The sequence below is a fragment of the Carassius auratus genome, chromosome 21, assembly GCF_003368295.1.
Source record: "Carassius auratus strain Wakin chromosome 21, ASM336829v1, whole genome shotgun sequence".
Lineage (NCBI taxonomy): Eukaryota > Metazoa > Chordata > Actinopteri > Cypriniformes > Cyprinidae > Carassius > Carassius auratus.
The window spans coordinates 12,855,172-12,869,758 of record NC_039263.1 but is presented as its reverse complement, the minus strand read 5'-3'; the positions used below and the strand labels follow the sequence as shown (position 1 = coordinate 12,869,758).

The 14,587-nt window shown below is 35.6% G+C and overlaps 1 protein-coding gene across 1 annotated transcript; it reads right to left on the bottom strand.

Moving 5' to 3' along the window:
• Positions 1-5,268: 5,268 nt before the first annotated feature.
• On the bottom strand, positions 5,269-8,890 carry LOC113038095 (EGF-containing fibulin-like extracellular matrix protein 2). Its single transcript, XM_026195298.1, has 9 exons — positions 8,843-8,890; positions 8,360-8,572; positions 8,132-8,254; positions 7,855-7,971; positions 7,030-7,149; positions 6,804-6,945; positions 6,618-6,734; positions 6,356-6,551; positions 5,269-5,361 (listed from the first exon to the last, which is right to left on the bottom strand). The coding sequence occupies exons 1-9, from the start codon at positions 8,862-8,864 to the stop codon at positions 5,269-5,271; spliced, it is 1,143 nt and encodes a 380-aa protein (XP_026051083.1). The 5' UTR covers positions 8,865-8,890.
• Positions 8,891-14,587: the final 5,697 nt, after the last annotated feature.

Sequence of the window (14,587 nt, the reverse complement as noted above, 5' to 3'; positions counted from 1 at the left end):
AACGAAACAAAACAGAAAATAGTTTTCACTGGAAAGAGAGAAAGAGAGAGAGAGAGAGAGGAAGGGGAAATAAAGAGAAATCAGTGAATGAACAGTTTGAAGGACACTTGTCTGGTTTTACAGTTTCTTTTTCGTGCTCATGTTTATTTTAAAACCAGAAGAATCAAGGTCCTTACTCTTTTACTGTAAAGAACAGGGATAATATGTTGCTTGGCAACACTTCTTTTAAAATTATTTTAAAATTCATAATCTGGAGCTCAAACTCAACAAACTTTGTTTATCTAAAGTAACATGTATTAAAAGGCACGTGTCATTTCACTTGTAAACAATATATTGTGATAAAGTGGGATCTTATCTGCTGAGCCCTTTAGATGGCCAAATGATTCTGTCTATTTTCATTCCTATGTGCTTTGATCATTCATCTGTGTCATCATGACCTAGCCCATTGATTCATAACAAGAATGCATTTTACTGTAGTTAAGAGCTCATTAAGACTTTAGTTCCATACACTTCTAAAAATAAAGACTCATTTTTTGGCATCCATGGATTTCATTTAGAACGTGAAACCTTTCAATCACATTAAAAGTCAAATAAGGTTCTTTCGATATTTAAAATGTCTATCTATAGTACAGACCAAAAGTTTGGACACACCTTCTCATTCAAAGAGTTTTCTTTATTCTCATGACTATGTAAATTGTAGAGTCACATTGAAGGCATCAAGGGCTATTTGACCAAGAAGGAGAGTGATGGGGTGCTGCAGATGACCTGGCCTCCACAGTCACCGGACCTGAACACAATCGAGATGGTTTAGGGGTAAGCTGGACCGCAGACAGAAGGCAAAAGGGTCAACAAGTGCTAAGCATCTCTCGGAGAACTCCTTCAAGACTGTTGGAAGACCATTTCAGGTGACTACCTCTTGAAGCTCATCAAGAGAATGCCAAGAGTGTGCAAAGCAGTAATCAAAGCAAAAGGTGGCTACTTTGAAGAACCTACAATATGACATATTTTCAGTTGTTTCACACTTTTTTGTTATGTATATAATTCCATATATATGTAGTTCCACATGTGTTAATTCATAGTTTTGATGCCTTCTGTGAAAGAAAGAAAACTCTTTGAATGAGAAGGTGTGTCCAAACTTTTGGTCTGTACTGTATATATATATATATATATATATATATATATATATGTGTGTGTGTGTGTGTGTGTGTGTGTGTGTGTGTGTGTGTGTGTGTGCGTGTGTGTGTGTGATTTCAATAAAAAACAAAAAATAAAATGCTGAATGGGTGCCATCAGAATTAGAGTCCAAACAGCTGATAAAAACATAATAATAATCCACATGACTCCAGTCCAACAGTTAATATCTTGTGATGTGAAAAGCTGTGTTTCTTCATTTATAAACAGTGCTTATGAACAGTGCATCACCTGATTCAGATGGGACACTTAACTACAGAAAGCAATATTATGGCTAGAAGAAAAAAAAAAGTTAAAAACTTGATGAATTTCTTATGTCTGTCCTGAGGATTATTTAAATGCTTTTATCTGTTCTTATCAGAACTTTAATTCTCACGGCACCCATTCACTGCAGAGGATCCACTGGTGAGCAAAGTGATGCAAAGGTTGTCCAAATCTGTTCTGATAAAGAAACAAACTCATCTACGTCTTGGATGCCCTGAGGATGAGAACATTTTCAGCAAATACATTTTTCTTTCTTAAAATCTTTTAAGAACTGCTCATTGAAAAATGATTTGGGGAACCAAAGATGTTTTTATGGCTTCTTAATTTGTAGAGAAGTGCATGCATACATTTGGTGTGTTTACAAAAGTTTGAAACATCGAACAGCAATCGTACGTGAGCTAAGTTCTCGCCCACACATCTCCTACGGTTGATGAAGCCTGTTCAAACTGCAACCTTGTAACTGCGCTTGTTTTTTTCTTTCTACTTAGTCGCTCAGGCTATTTTTAACACCTAGCAACAGTGCTCATTTATTTCAAACCACTCTCAGTTTTCTATAAGATTCTAAATATACTGCTCAAGGACAGACATATCCATATGTGTTCGATGGTCTTCTGTAACTTTTAAATTGAGAATACTATGGGGCATCAGATGCCTGCTTGTATTTTGGTTCTGGCATCCATCCATCCCCTCTAGAGGTGATGTGTCAGTTTTTTTTTTTTTTTGTTTTTTGTACTGAGGTTAAATGAGTCTGACTCACACTTCCTGTTTGTAATATTTCACATCCTATGTGGTAACCGACTGCCATTATCTGCATCAATACTGTATTTTTTCCTCTTTTTTATGTCCATGTGAACAGATTTATGTCCATATGATTATGGCTATTACTGATCAAATAACAAAATCTTTTAGCCTTTGAACTATAATGGATGTACATAGGAAGCTGGATGATATAGGACTGTTGCACAGCCACAGCATTTTACGTCGCTCAGAACATATGCTATCAATACTGATGAAAACTTTGCTGGATGATGTGGACCTGACCCTTGGGAGACATATCTCTGCAGAGAGGGAACTGTCACCCTAACCCTTGAGCCCCCACTGGGCTTTTTTGTTTATTACGTGGGTGGCACGGCCATCTGCTGAAATCAGAAAGATGGGGTTTCTTGGAGAATATGTGTAATGCTCATAATCTGTTCACATGGACATCTTTTAATATGCATTGAACTTTGGTCATTTCTTTAAAAATTGAAAGAACACATGGGTAATTGTCTCACACTGAATCCACGAAGAAATCTCAGCTTTCCAGGAAAAATCTCAAGGTCTTCTTGGCTTATGTTAAGTATGGCACACTCATACACAAAAATATCCATCCTAATTTGGACTCCAGATTCAGGACAATATGTTGCCACAGAATGTGATCAAAACCGAATTTTGATAACAACTTGCACAGTGTGTTTCACTTGTAGTATTCCTGTCTTTGTGTCTTTTTCTATTCTTTTTTTAAAATCTAATTTGGGGTTTATACTAGAAGCTGATACTTGACCATCTCTGTATCTCTGCATCCATGGCAACGGACCTGCAGTAACTTAGTAACAAAATTTGCACATTGTAAGAGATGCGAAATGATGGTTGTTCTCAAACACACCAGCAATTTGAATCCAACTGAAGAAGTCGCAACATTTAACCTCCATCAATTAAATGGCCTTTATTAATATCCTAAAACTAAAAGTAAAGGGAAGTCATCCTATATGTTTAAAAACTCACACTTTGGTAATATAACAAGCTTCTTTGACACAAAACGAACTCACCTTGTCATTTCTTTCACACCTTTTCAGCACATTAAATTACTCGGGAGGTAATTTCACAATTTCACGAAACATTTTTCACCTTGTCATCTTGTAAACCTGATGTGTGGGATGGAAATGAGTTCAAATTACCAGCAAAAATGAGGGGAAAGGTAATATTTCGAATTTCACGACAAGAGTGTGCATGTGTTGTTTCAGTCATTCGTGGTGATCAGAGAATAATGTGTTTTAATGGCCCGATTGTGACGTGGATTTGAGGGGGTGGACAGGAACATTACTCTTCTAAACCACAAAAATAGCTCCAAAGCCCTGGTTTTCCTCTCTGCTAATGAAAATAGCTAACCTTGTTTATTGTTAGAGGAAATTCAGCTATTTATAGAAAGGCATATGAGCATTTGTTTAATTTTAAACAAATGTAAATGTTAATGTAACATATATTCATTCAGCTTTCATTGAAAGCGGTCGTAGTCAGAACAAAAAGTCAAATTAAAACTTCTGCCAAACACAATAGAAGATATCTGAAAGAATGTTGAGAACAAACGCTGTTAAGTTACCGACATTCTTTTGTGTTCCACAGGAAAGTCTTAAGACCTTCGGAGTCTTAGAAAACCGAAGAATGTCAAATATTACAGCGAGCATCATCTGATATGATTACTCCTGTCACACCTACATCCATCTGCTGCACTGCCCACAAGCCCTCTGTGCCAACACTGACCATCGATGAGCTCATCATTTCCCTGACAGAGCTACCATCACACTTATCGCTTGACAATACACCACATGACGTTATAATTAACACACAGATCCTTTCACACACACAGCAGTAATAAATCAGAGACTGACTCAAACAGAACTTCCTACTCGTTTTGTTCCAAAACAAGTGTGAGATGACCAGCCCATTGAGGAAATTATGTTAATGAATGGCCTGCAAAAACAGAAAGGTATCGGTTATTAGGTATTGGTTTTTTATTCATTAACTTGTCCCATCTTTATGAATATGGTCGATTTAAATCTACAGGACAACTTTAAAGCTTTCTATACCTTGTAGTAAATACATAGGATTTCCAAGATGAAAAATGATTGTTAGCTAGAGTAGTTTTCAAAGGACAGTAGCCCTAAAATAACATGCCTAAAAAAGAATATAAATGTGACATTTATTTGAGTTAACTTTGGCGCTTAAACCCGGCTGTTATCGTGGTTCTTTCAGGTAATAGCAGAACAGTGTGTGCACCAGTGTTACGCTGTCACCATGTGGAGACACCTGAGTAATGCATTTCATCTATGCTGATCATAAATGCTCACTATCAACAGAAAGTTTAACCGAATTATTAATGTGTACACAAACTTGGATATTTTCAGCATACAGACAAGAAAGGTAAGAAGATTATAAAAACAAAGATGTAAAAGGAGGATTAGAAAATACTTATTTTTTTATTTTTATGTATTACTTTTACAATGTAGTTCAGCAAAAAAAAAAAAAAAAAAAAAAAAAAGAATGATTTATTTTTGTAGTCTTGAATTCAATGAGAAAAATACAAAAATTTACATAAAACTGATTTCACAAAATATTTACAAAGAAAATGGTTGTCTTCATGTTTCATTTAAGGCTTATAGAAACCTGGATTTTTCTTTCATTTGTTAATGTTTTCTGAGATTACAATGGATAAACATAATTACAAAAGCATTTTGGAATATGTATTGTATTTTGGTTACATAATTCTATATATTTTTTTTATTTTTAGCTGGTCCTAATAACTAATTATATATTTGTGATATATCTGCAGCGTGTTGCATCTGTATGTGTTTGTATGCTGCATGTATGTGTGAGAATGACAAAGTGAGACGAATGAATGTTCAGATGCTTTAGCGCTTCCCAGAATAGGCCCGCAGTCCGCGGCCAAAGTCAGCCACCAAAATAGATGATTTCACATCATTAGGTGGTGAATTGTGGAACTGTGTTGCCAAATTTCAACACATAAAAGCAGAAATAGACTCCATCTCTCTCTCCTCAGAAAGCATGAGGCCCAACATAAATGGAGTACTCCTTCGGTCCCGTCACTGCTCTGGCCAACACCAACATGGCACTGATGTTGTTGATTTGCTAGGAACAAGAAATTACAAAAATAAATGAGTATCTGAGATTTTTAATTTTTACTCAGATTGAAAGTTTGGGGATTTTCAAAGCTTCAAACTAAGCTTCAAACTAAGAATTGAACACGTTAAATAACCCTGTTTTTTCAAAACATGCTTCACAACGGCTTGTTGCTCTTGTTCTGTCCAGGCTGGATTATTATTGCTCCAGTTCTATCAAACCTTTACAATTAATCCAGAATGCAGCAGCAAGGTCAATTTTTAATGAGCCGAAAAGAATGCACGTCACACCTCTGTTTATCAATTTGCACTGGCTACCAATAGCTGCTCACATAAAATTCAAGGCATTAATGACATTAATTTGACAAAACAAATATGTCATCAAGTATTAAAAATAAAATAAAATAAAATAAAATAAAATCTGTTTAAAAAGTTTGGGGCTGTTAAGTTTTTTTTTTTTATATAATATTTTTTTTCCAGCAAAGATGCATTCAATAGATTACAGTAGATTACTTTGACATTAAAATTCATATTTAATGTTGAAATTTTATGTTATATTTTAAATAAATGTCATTCTTTTCATCAAATAATCATAAATGTACAATTTTCACAGAATTTCACAGATTTTCATACAATTATTAAGCAGCACATATTTTTAACACTGATAATAATGGGAAATGTTTCTTGATCACCAAATCAGCATATTAGAATGATTTCTGAAGGATCATGCGACACTGAAGACTAATGTAATGAAAGCTTTGCCATTGCAGGAATAAATTACATTTTAAAATACATTAAAATAGGAAACAACTGATAAAATTCTCGTATCAGTAATATTTCACAGTATTACTGTTTTTACTGTATTTAGATCAAAGCATAAGAGACATGAACCCAGATGAATGATTATAAAAAGGAATGCGAAACAGAAACATTTTCACCAGTATTTACTGGATCACACATTATGTAACCATATGTTAAACGGCTGTTGTGTGTCTCTGACTAACCCGTATGTAGAATTCTTCATTTTCGTCTCCAGAACGAATGCGGAAGGAGTTGTAGGCTCCAGGATAGACGCTGGTGGCCTGGATCTGGAAGACGTCGGAGGGAACGGAGCGCTCAGAGGTGATGCTCATGTATCGATGCACAATGGAGAAGGCCAGGTCACGACACCCTGGCTTCACCACCGGACATATACAACGACTGGACCGAAAGAAAGTGACACAAGGAAAAAGGGAAAGGGACGTTAAACCAATGGAAATGGCTCACTTCTCTGAGACCTGGATGTAGGGGTCCTGGCAGCGGTTGGAGCTGACACACTTATGTCCACCATGGATGTTCACACAGGCCTGTCCCTCGCCACACAGATAAGCGCCTGACTCACATCTACACACAGAATTGTTATGACAAATTGAAACCAAGGGAAATGTGATTATAAGAGTCGAGTGTAAAAACAAAGGGGATTTTGTTTCAGTACCTTGGCAGAGTCGTGTTCCAACTAGCTCGTAGCCTTCTGGACAAACACAGGAGAATCTTCCAGGCTCGTTCACACACTGAAACTGGCAAAGGAAACTGGAATAGCTGCACTCATCAATATCTGGGAGGAGAGAAAGGAAACCAGTTACACTCAGCACATCGTCAGTTGGTCAAAAACTATTAGGATTATGTCTTTTGCACTAACCATTGCATGAGTAGCCATCAGGTCCCAGGTCATAGCCTTGAACACAGCGACACAGGAACGTACCGTAACTGTTGTAGCACCTTTGCTGACAAGGTGCTCCCATCTCACACTCATTTACATCTGATAACAAAGAAGAAAGATTTGAGAAACTTACTTACTGAAAACGAATCTGAATAGACAGCATTAAAGCAATAATCTACCCAAAAATAATAATAAAACAATCACATGTGCAGTGTTCTGGGTTTATAGGTGTACAGGTGCTGCTGACTTCCAAAGCACCATGACGGTATCATAAAACAGTACATATGACCTGTGTGCTACTGTACAATTCAATTGTTTAGTTAGAGTAAAAAAATAAAATAAATTATTTATTCTGAAAAACATATACAGATACATACATCAATCACAACAAACAATACAGATTAACACAAAATGATCTTCACTGACATCAAACAGGACATGTTCCTCGTATAATGTTATCAGGTAACACTTTATTTTAAGGTGTCCTTGTTACGCGTTTCATGTACCTAATATTATAATAACAATAAATTATGCATGATGTAGTTCATTAATATTACTCAGTACTTAAATGTATAATTACAGTGTAACAAGTACAACTTAAAATAAACTGTAACCTGCTATGATATAGAGCACAAATCATATGAACTTCTTTTTTTATGCTCATGTTATGCTACTCTTCTGTTATTTTTGGAGTTCAAGCGACCCTATCTGTTTGAGTTTTGACTAACTTGTCAAACTACTATACTTAAATTATCATTTAAGCAAATTTTGGTTGCACAAAATGTACGTTGTTTAAGGACTTACCAACACAGGATCTATTGTTTCCCGCCAGCTGGAAGCCAGGCTCGCATTCGCAAGAGAAAGATCCTGGCACGTTCACACAGCGATGCTGGCAGTACCTGTTCCTGCACTCGTCGATATCTTAACAGATGAGAGGAGATACTTTCTGTAGACTGCAGAACTGAAGCTTAATCTTATGCTAAATTAAATCGACCATACTGATTCTGCACTGCAAATTAAATCTTGAATTGAATCTTGTATTGTGAAAAGTGCCATTTAAAAACATAATTTATTCTCTTACCCACACACTCTATGCTAGTCTTGCTGTAGCCGTGAGGGCACTGACAGGTGTAGGTTCCCACAGTGTTGATGCATTCCTGGCTGGGCTGACAGTCATGCATGTCCAATTCACACTCATCAATGTCTATCCAAAACATGAGGAAGAGCTTTAGGATATCATACTGATGCACATATACAATCTAATACCACACGAATAGGCTTTGCCTGCATTTGGCATTAAATAACGCACCCACACAGGTATCTCCTTGGGCCCTGAAGCCTACGGGACAGGGGTTAAAGGCCTCATTACTCTCCACAGGCACACTGGGCTCTGATTGGCTGGAGGGCTCAAGTGCGGTGATCACAGAGGCGGAGCGAGGAAGGCACAGGTAACCACCATAGTGATTAAAGCATTTCATCTCTCCCTGACAAGCCTGCTGGATAGTCTTACACTCGTTTATGTCTAAGTAAAACAGAGAACAGAATATAGCTTTACAAGTCATTTGAATATCCTAGTTAGTACATTTGTTTATTAATTACTAGACGTACAAAAACAAATATACATACTGTATAAACAACACAAGATAATAAACAGAAAAAAAGAAAGGGGTTTAGTTCTTTTACTTTTAGTAATCTAACTCTTTAGCAACTAAAATAATCGGTATATATATTTTTTGTTATCTATACACTTAAAGGGACAGTTTACCCAAAAATGAAAATTCTGTTTACTCACATTTACATTCACTCCCACTCATGTCATTCGAAAACTGAATGACTTTCTTTCTTCTGTGAAACATAAAAGATTATATTGAAAGAAATGTTATCTTTATATATATATATATATATATATTAGTGCTGTCAAAATTAGCGCGTTAACGCATTCGATTAATTTGAAATATTTAACGCGTTAAAAAAAAATAACGCAATTAACGCGGTTGCAGTTTTTTTTTATTTCCAGTTGTGGCCTATGTGTGTTCAACGTGCAAAGAAATATGGATAAGACCAAGGAAGGACTTTTAGACGGAAAGTTTCAGTATAAAACTCTGCCGGATTACTCTTCAGTCTGCCACAAGAAACATTACTCTTCATTTAGTCTGCCACAAGAAACAGCAACATTAAAATCATGAACTCAAATGTCATTGTTTAAAAAAAAAAAAAACAATGACTGTAACAGTGCGTAAATCAGACCTTTCTGTAACGCTAACGTTAATAAGCTTAAATTAAAATAACGAAATAATTGTGTAGCGGAGTATTTTTTGTACACAGTGCCGCGAACTGTCAATCACTCCTGTACGCGTGCATCACTGTCCTCCCAACCCATTCTCACTCCAAAGGCGTCAAAAACCGAAGCATGGTCAAGCGCCCCTAGCGTCACTTTAATGACGCCAAATGTGCCTCCCGGCGTCGAATATCGAAGCACTACGACCTTCATTGCTTTCAGTGGGAAACTTTTGGCGTCAGAATTCGACACGAAGACATGAGATGTTTATCGCGATGAAATCACGTTCAAGAAGTCTCATTCAGCACACATCGCGCGATACTTGCTATCAGTTCCACAGTTTGGGTGAGTAGTCCTCGATACGCTCTTTTAATGCCTTTTATAAAATGTATTCTGTCTTCTTTATTAATCAGATTAGCGCCATATGTTTAATCGCTGTATTATATCGGTCATCCGCGGCTGTCTTTGAGTTTCATTGCGTTTAAATAAATGAACACAGCTGCTAATTAGTGTGATTAAACTCTGTCTGTCACGTGACGTGCCATAGACCTTCGATCCGTTTTATATTATTATTAATTTCAGGATCAATGATGTAAGTTGTATTTGTAGTAAAATCATGGTAATCACGACACTTACAATAGTAATAAATGAAATGTGAAGTTAAAACACAGTAAACAGGACATTAGTAACTGTAACTGTAGTTTTACTATGATATATTAATAATCAATACAACAATACAATAATCACCAAACCAGCTATGTTTGTATTACTGTAATGTTAGTGTTTTTATGTGCTTTTATATGACAGATATCACAGTAATCATATGTTCTGTACCATGCTTTTAATACCTTTTAATGTAAATCCAAAAAAAAAAAAAAATAAATAAATAAATAAATAATTAAAAAATATATTTTTTCATCTTGCAGTTCATTCATATCAGTTTATATCTAAATATTATGCTCACAGATCATTATTAACATTCTGTATATAATTCAATTTTATTTTCTCTCCCCTTTTTCATTATTTTTATTTTTAGCTGAAAAGAGTAAAGGAAGCAGTCATCCCAGTGGTGTTTCTGGAGAGCTATTCCTTCAGAAATGGAGAAGACAGAAAGCTGTGGAGGCAGACATTTGCAGCAGTAAGTCTGTGATAGTTTGTCCCTTTTGTCAAACATTCCTGCTTTTATAATTTGTACAGCATTTGTTGTTTCTTAAACTGTTGCACTGTCCAAATACCCACACTTGCCATCTTTGCACTTGACCACTTGATTACTTATTTGTCGTCTTTCCTGTATTTGGCCTAGTGTTCAAGTGAGCATGATGACCACAAGTGTGTGTCGAACTTTTCATCACCTGATGACTGTGTTTCCCAATCCTGATCCTGGAGAACCCCAGCACTGCACAGTTTTGGTGTCTCTCTTATCTAACAAACACACTTTTGAGGTCTTGGAGACTTCACTGATGAGCTGATGAGTTGAATCAGGTGTGTTTGATCAGGGAGACATCTCAAATGTGCAGTGTTGGGCTTCTCCAGGACCAGGATTGGGAGCCACTGCCTTATGGGACACTTATGTGTTTACAGAGATTTTTAATATCCAATTATCAATATTTCACATACTGTACATTGGACAGCTTTCCATGACCTCTTGTGAGATCTCGGCAAAAAGTCTGACGATTTATTCCAAAACATGATGCATGATGGGATACACTAAGCTTTGTATAGCGCTCCGGAGCAGTATTGGAGAGGTTTAGTGTGTGTTAAGGACGCTGTGCTTTGGCATTATTAAGACCGGGGACAGTCTCGTTCACACACTGTCACGTACACACACACTCTCAAGTGGCCAAGACTGCAAGTGTGGGTATCTGGACAGGGTCAAAGTCTTAAAAATGATCCCTAAACACAGTCACACATCACAGTCTTAATAATCCAGTTTAACACTTGTATAATATTGTACAAGCCCCAGGACGGTCTCATCTGACACTATCAAAAGAATTCATATGACTATAGCTTGCTATTAATTACTTGCTTTCAATAATGGATGCGTTTAACATTTAATTATACTGCATCTTTACAGAGGCTGCTTTTATGGTCCAAACAAAACACAGTGTAATGTATAAGTTGAATGTAATGTAATATTTCCTTCCTTTCTGTCTTACAGGATTGTTTGCTGGTAACGCTGTAGTCCTCCATCATGCACAAGGACTCACCTCGTTAACTCTGTATCACCCACACACACAGATATGGTCCCTGGATCAGTGATTAGACTTTGCAGTGGTTTGATTTTTGCAGAAGATGTAACTTTGTTTTAATTATAAGCTCATAATGAATACATTACAGAACCAGTGATGAAAACAATAGTTAAAAATAGTATTTTTTTGTATTGATAAAGCACTGTGTTCTCTTTTTCAAGCTTCATACAGTAAACTTTACTTGGTGTCTTCCTAATGCTTGTATCATTAAAAAAAGCATCAGTTCTCATCAGGAGTTTTAGTAAAGGAGATATTCATACACAGTCATCCCCTAGTTCCAGTCATGAAGTGAATTCATGATGTTATTGTCAAAGCTAGCTGGTGTTTGTTTTCCTGAACACTTTCTCTGTCTTTCATTGTTCAGACAATCAGTGTTTATTTGATGCTGTGCTGATAGAGTTTTAAAGATGATATTGCACACTTGACATGCATGTCTTCATGGTGTTTTTTTGTGAGTTTGAAACATTTACGTTGTGTTGTATAACATTTTGGTCAATTTAATTTTTAAGAAAATTTATCTTTTTCCAGTGTTCACTGAAAGACCTGTATTTACTGTTTTGTTTTTTAATAAAAGCATTTTCATTTGCATACTGAAAATAGTTAATGTTTACAACATTACTGCCTTTTTATTCTTTATGGTGGCAAAAACGAGCTTGGTGACAAAGGATGCAGTGTAGTAATCTGGGCATGTTGTCTTTAAATAAGTTTGACATATCAATAAATAATGGAAGATCCTTACAAAAATATGCATGTTTATTATGCTTTATGTATTTATTTGCTCATTCATTCATTCATTTATAATTTCTGTTTTTATTCCTAGAGTTCAAATGGTAGATAATGGTAAATCACAGAAACACAAATGTGAACAATTTCAACCTTAAAACACAATGTAATATACAATGTAAATTTTAGAAGCACATCATTTGATTAGTAAATATATTTGTCTTTGGTCAAAAAAAAAAAAAAATCTTAAAAATGTTTCTTATATATTTAATTAGATGAATCTATCTGTTGGATACAACTGCGACTGCTGGGCATGTGCACATCAATATTGCCCAATTTTTGTCAAGCTGAACAACGGAGGAAGGTGAAGACGTTAATAAAACACAATCTAATAAGAAGCAAGCTTAATCTATTGTTAACCGAATCTATCCTTTCAGCCGAAAAACGAAAGACATCTGTCATAAATGGATAAGGAAGTGTGACGCTGCTGTTCAGCTTTGATCTCATTGGCTGTGAATTTTCAGGACAGTCTGTGGTTGGACTATCTTTTAACCCATATTAAACAGCGCATAATGTTAAAAAGTATGTTTTGCTGCTATCATCACATTAGTAATATATTAAGTCAACAATGAAATGTTGCTATCTTGAGAAAAATGACATCTTTAGCGAGATCCTAATCCTAAGCATAACTTCAATGAACTACAAAAAAACAGCCCCCTAGTGTTGCCTTTCCATAGATAGAACGACGGAGGCTTGTGGGTAATGTAGTTTAAAACTTTTTATTAACGAAACGAAATAAATTATTTATTTTAAGGAAAACTGGATATCTAAATATGTTCATTGTGCAATCCTCTATGATATATTAGAGAGGCAGACTGAAATGTGGTATTTTACAGTGAGCAATAATTAAAATGCCTTTATGCCAGCTTTCCATTTATTTCTGAAAACTGAGCTCAACATTATTTTATCAGCATAGCATAAGTAGTAATCCTGCCCATTTTCTCTTTGATATGTTAATTGGACTCTGATTTACAGCCATTTGAAATGTACAGTTTTGGGCTCTTCCGGGGGGTACTACTGGGCCCCTGGGGGTAGAAGGGCAATAAAACCTACATATATGTATTCTCCTCATCATGGACAACAAACTGAGCTGAGTCACATTTATATCTGACAGTTTTCACAGTCCTCTGTTTTCTATTCTATTCATCATGGTTATTATACCTTTAGACAGGACATTGTGAAGCCATCTGATGAAACATGGAAAAATTAGAAAGAAAGGATTTAATAATGAAAATAATAGATTATTTCTTTGATTTTTGAAGTAAATGGCAAGAAATATAATGGATGAACCTGCAACAACTTGCCTTTATCTATTCCCCACTGTAAAGCAGTAATCAAGGACAATTTATACACATTGTGATACTTCACTATTACACAAGGACAAATTCAAGCAGTGCTAAGAATATTAATTTATATATATATATATATATATATAACTATTTAGCAAAAATCAGTGTAAAAATGTCCTCCTCACCCCCGTATCTTGCTCCTCAGGTACTGGGCATCAGTAATGTGTGTGCTCTTGGTTTGAATACAGTACAAGATCCATGTGGATCATTCCTGCTACATTCTCAATTATGCCTCAAGTGTTTGTAACAATAAAGCCCATGGCACCATCTTGTAATGCAGAATAATTAATCTCGTAACTCCCTTTATTTCACAAAAAATTTGCATATTTGCTACTAAAATATAAAAAATTACTTTCTGTTGTATTGATGTCCCAGATGTTATTAATCTGATCAAAAATGTTTATGTCTTAAATAAAAAAAAAATCCCAATAATATGTAGTTTTTCCAAGTCTAAAATAAACACATATGAGCCTACCTAGTAAAATGATGTATCTACCAAGAATCTTCAGAACACAATATTCACCATTTTCATTTTATTGAAGCATAGACTATAAAGTTGATAAAGTAGCATCAAGACAAATAAGATTCAATGAAAATAATTATCATCAAAAATACATTAACCTCATACAGATCATGTGATACATATAAGACATGTGATACTGTTCCAGAAAATAATGATTCCCATCATCACATCTAAACTGGTTTCATCTCCCCATCGTGATCTTCTTCTGTCGTGTCTGGAAACAGTTTGTGGTTGATATCCAGCACTGGTGTGGTGTAGCCTTTTCTCAGCCAGAGGATCTCTCAGTCCTAAGATCCAAGACCTGGTCAAAGTGAAACAAACAATCCAGATGAAGTTGTTTAATGGACAGAGAGCT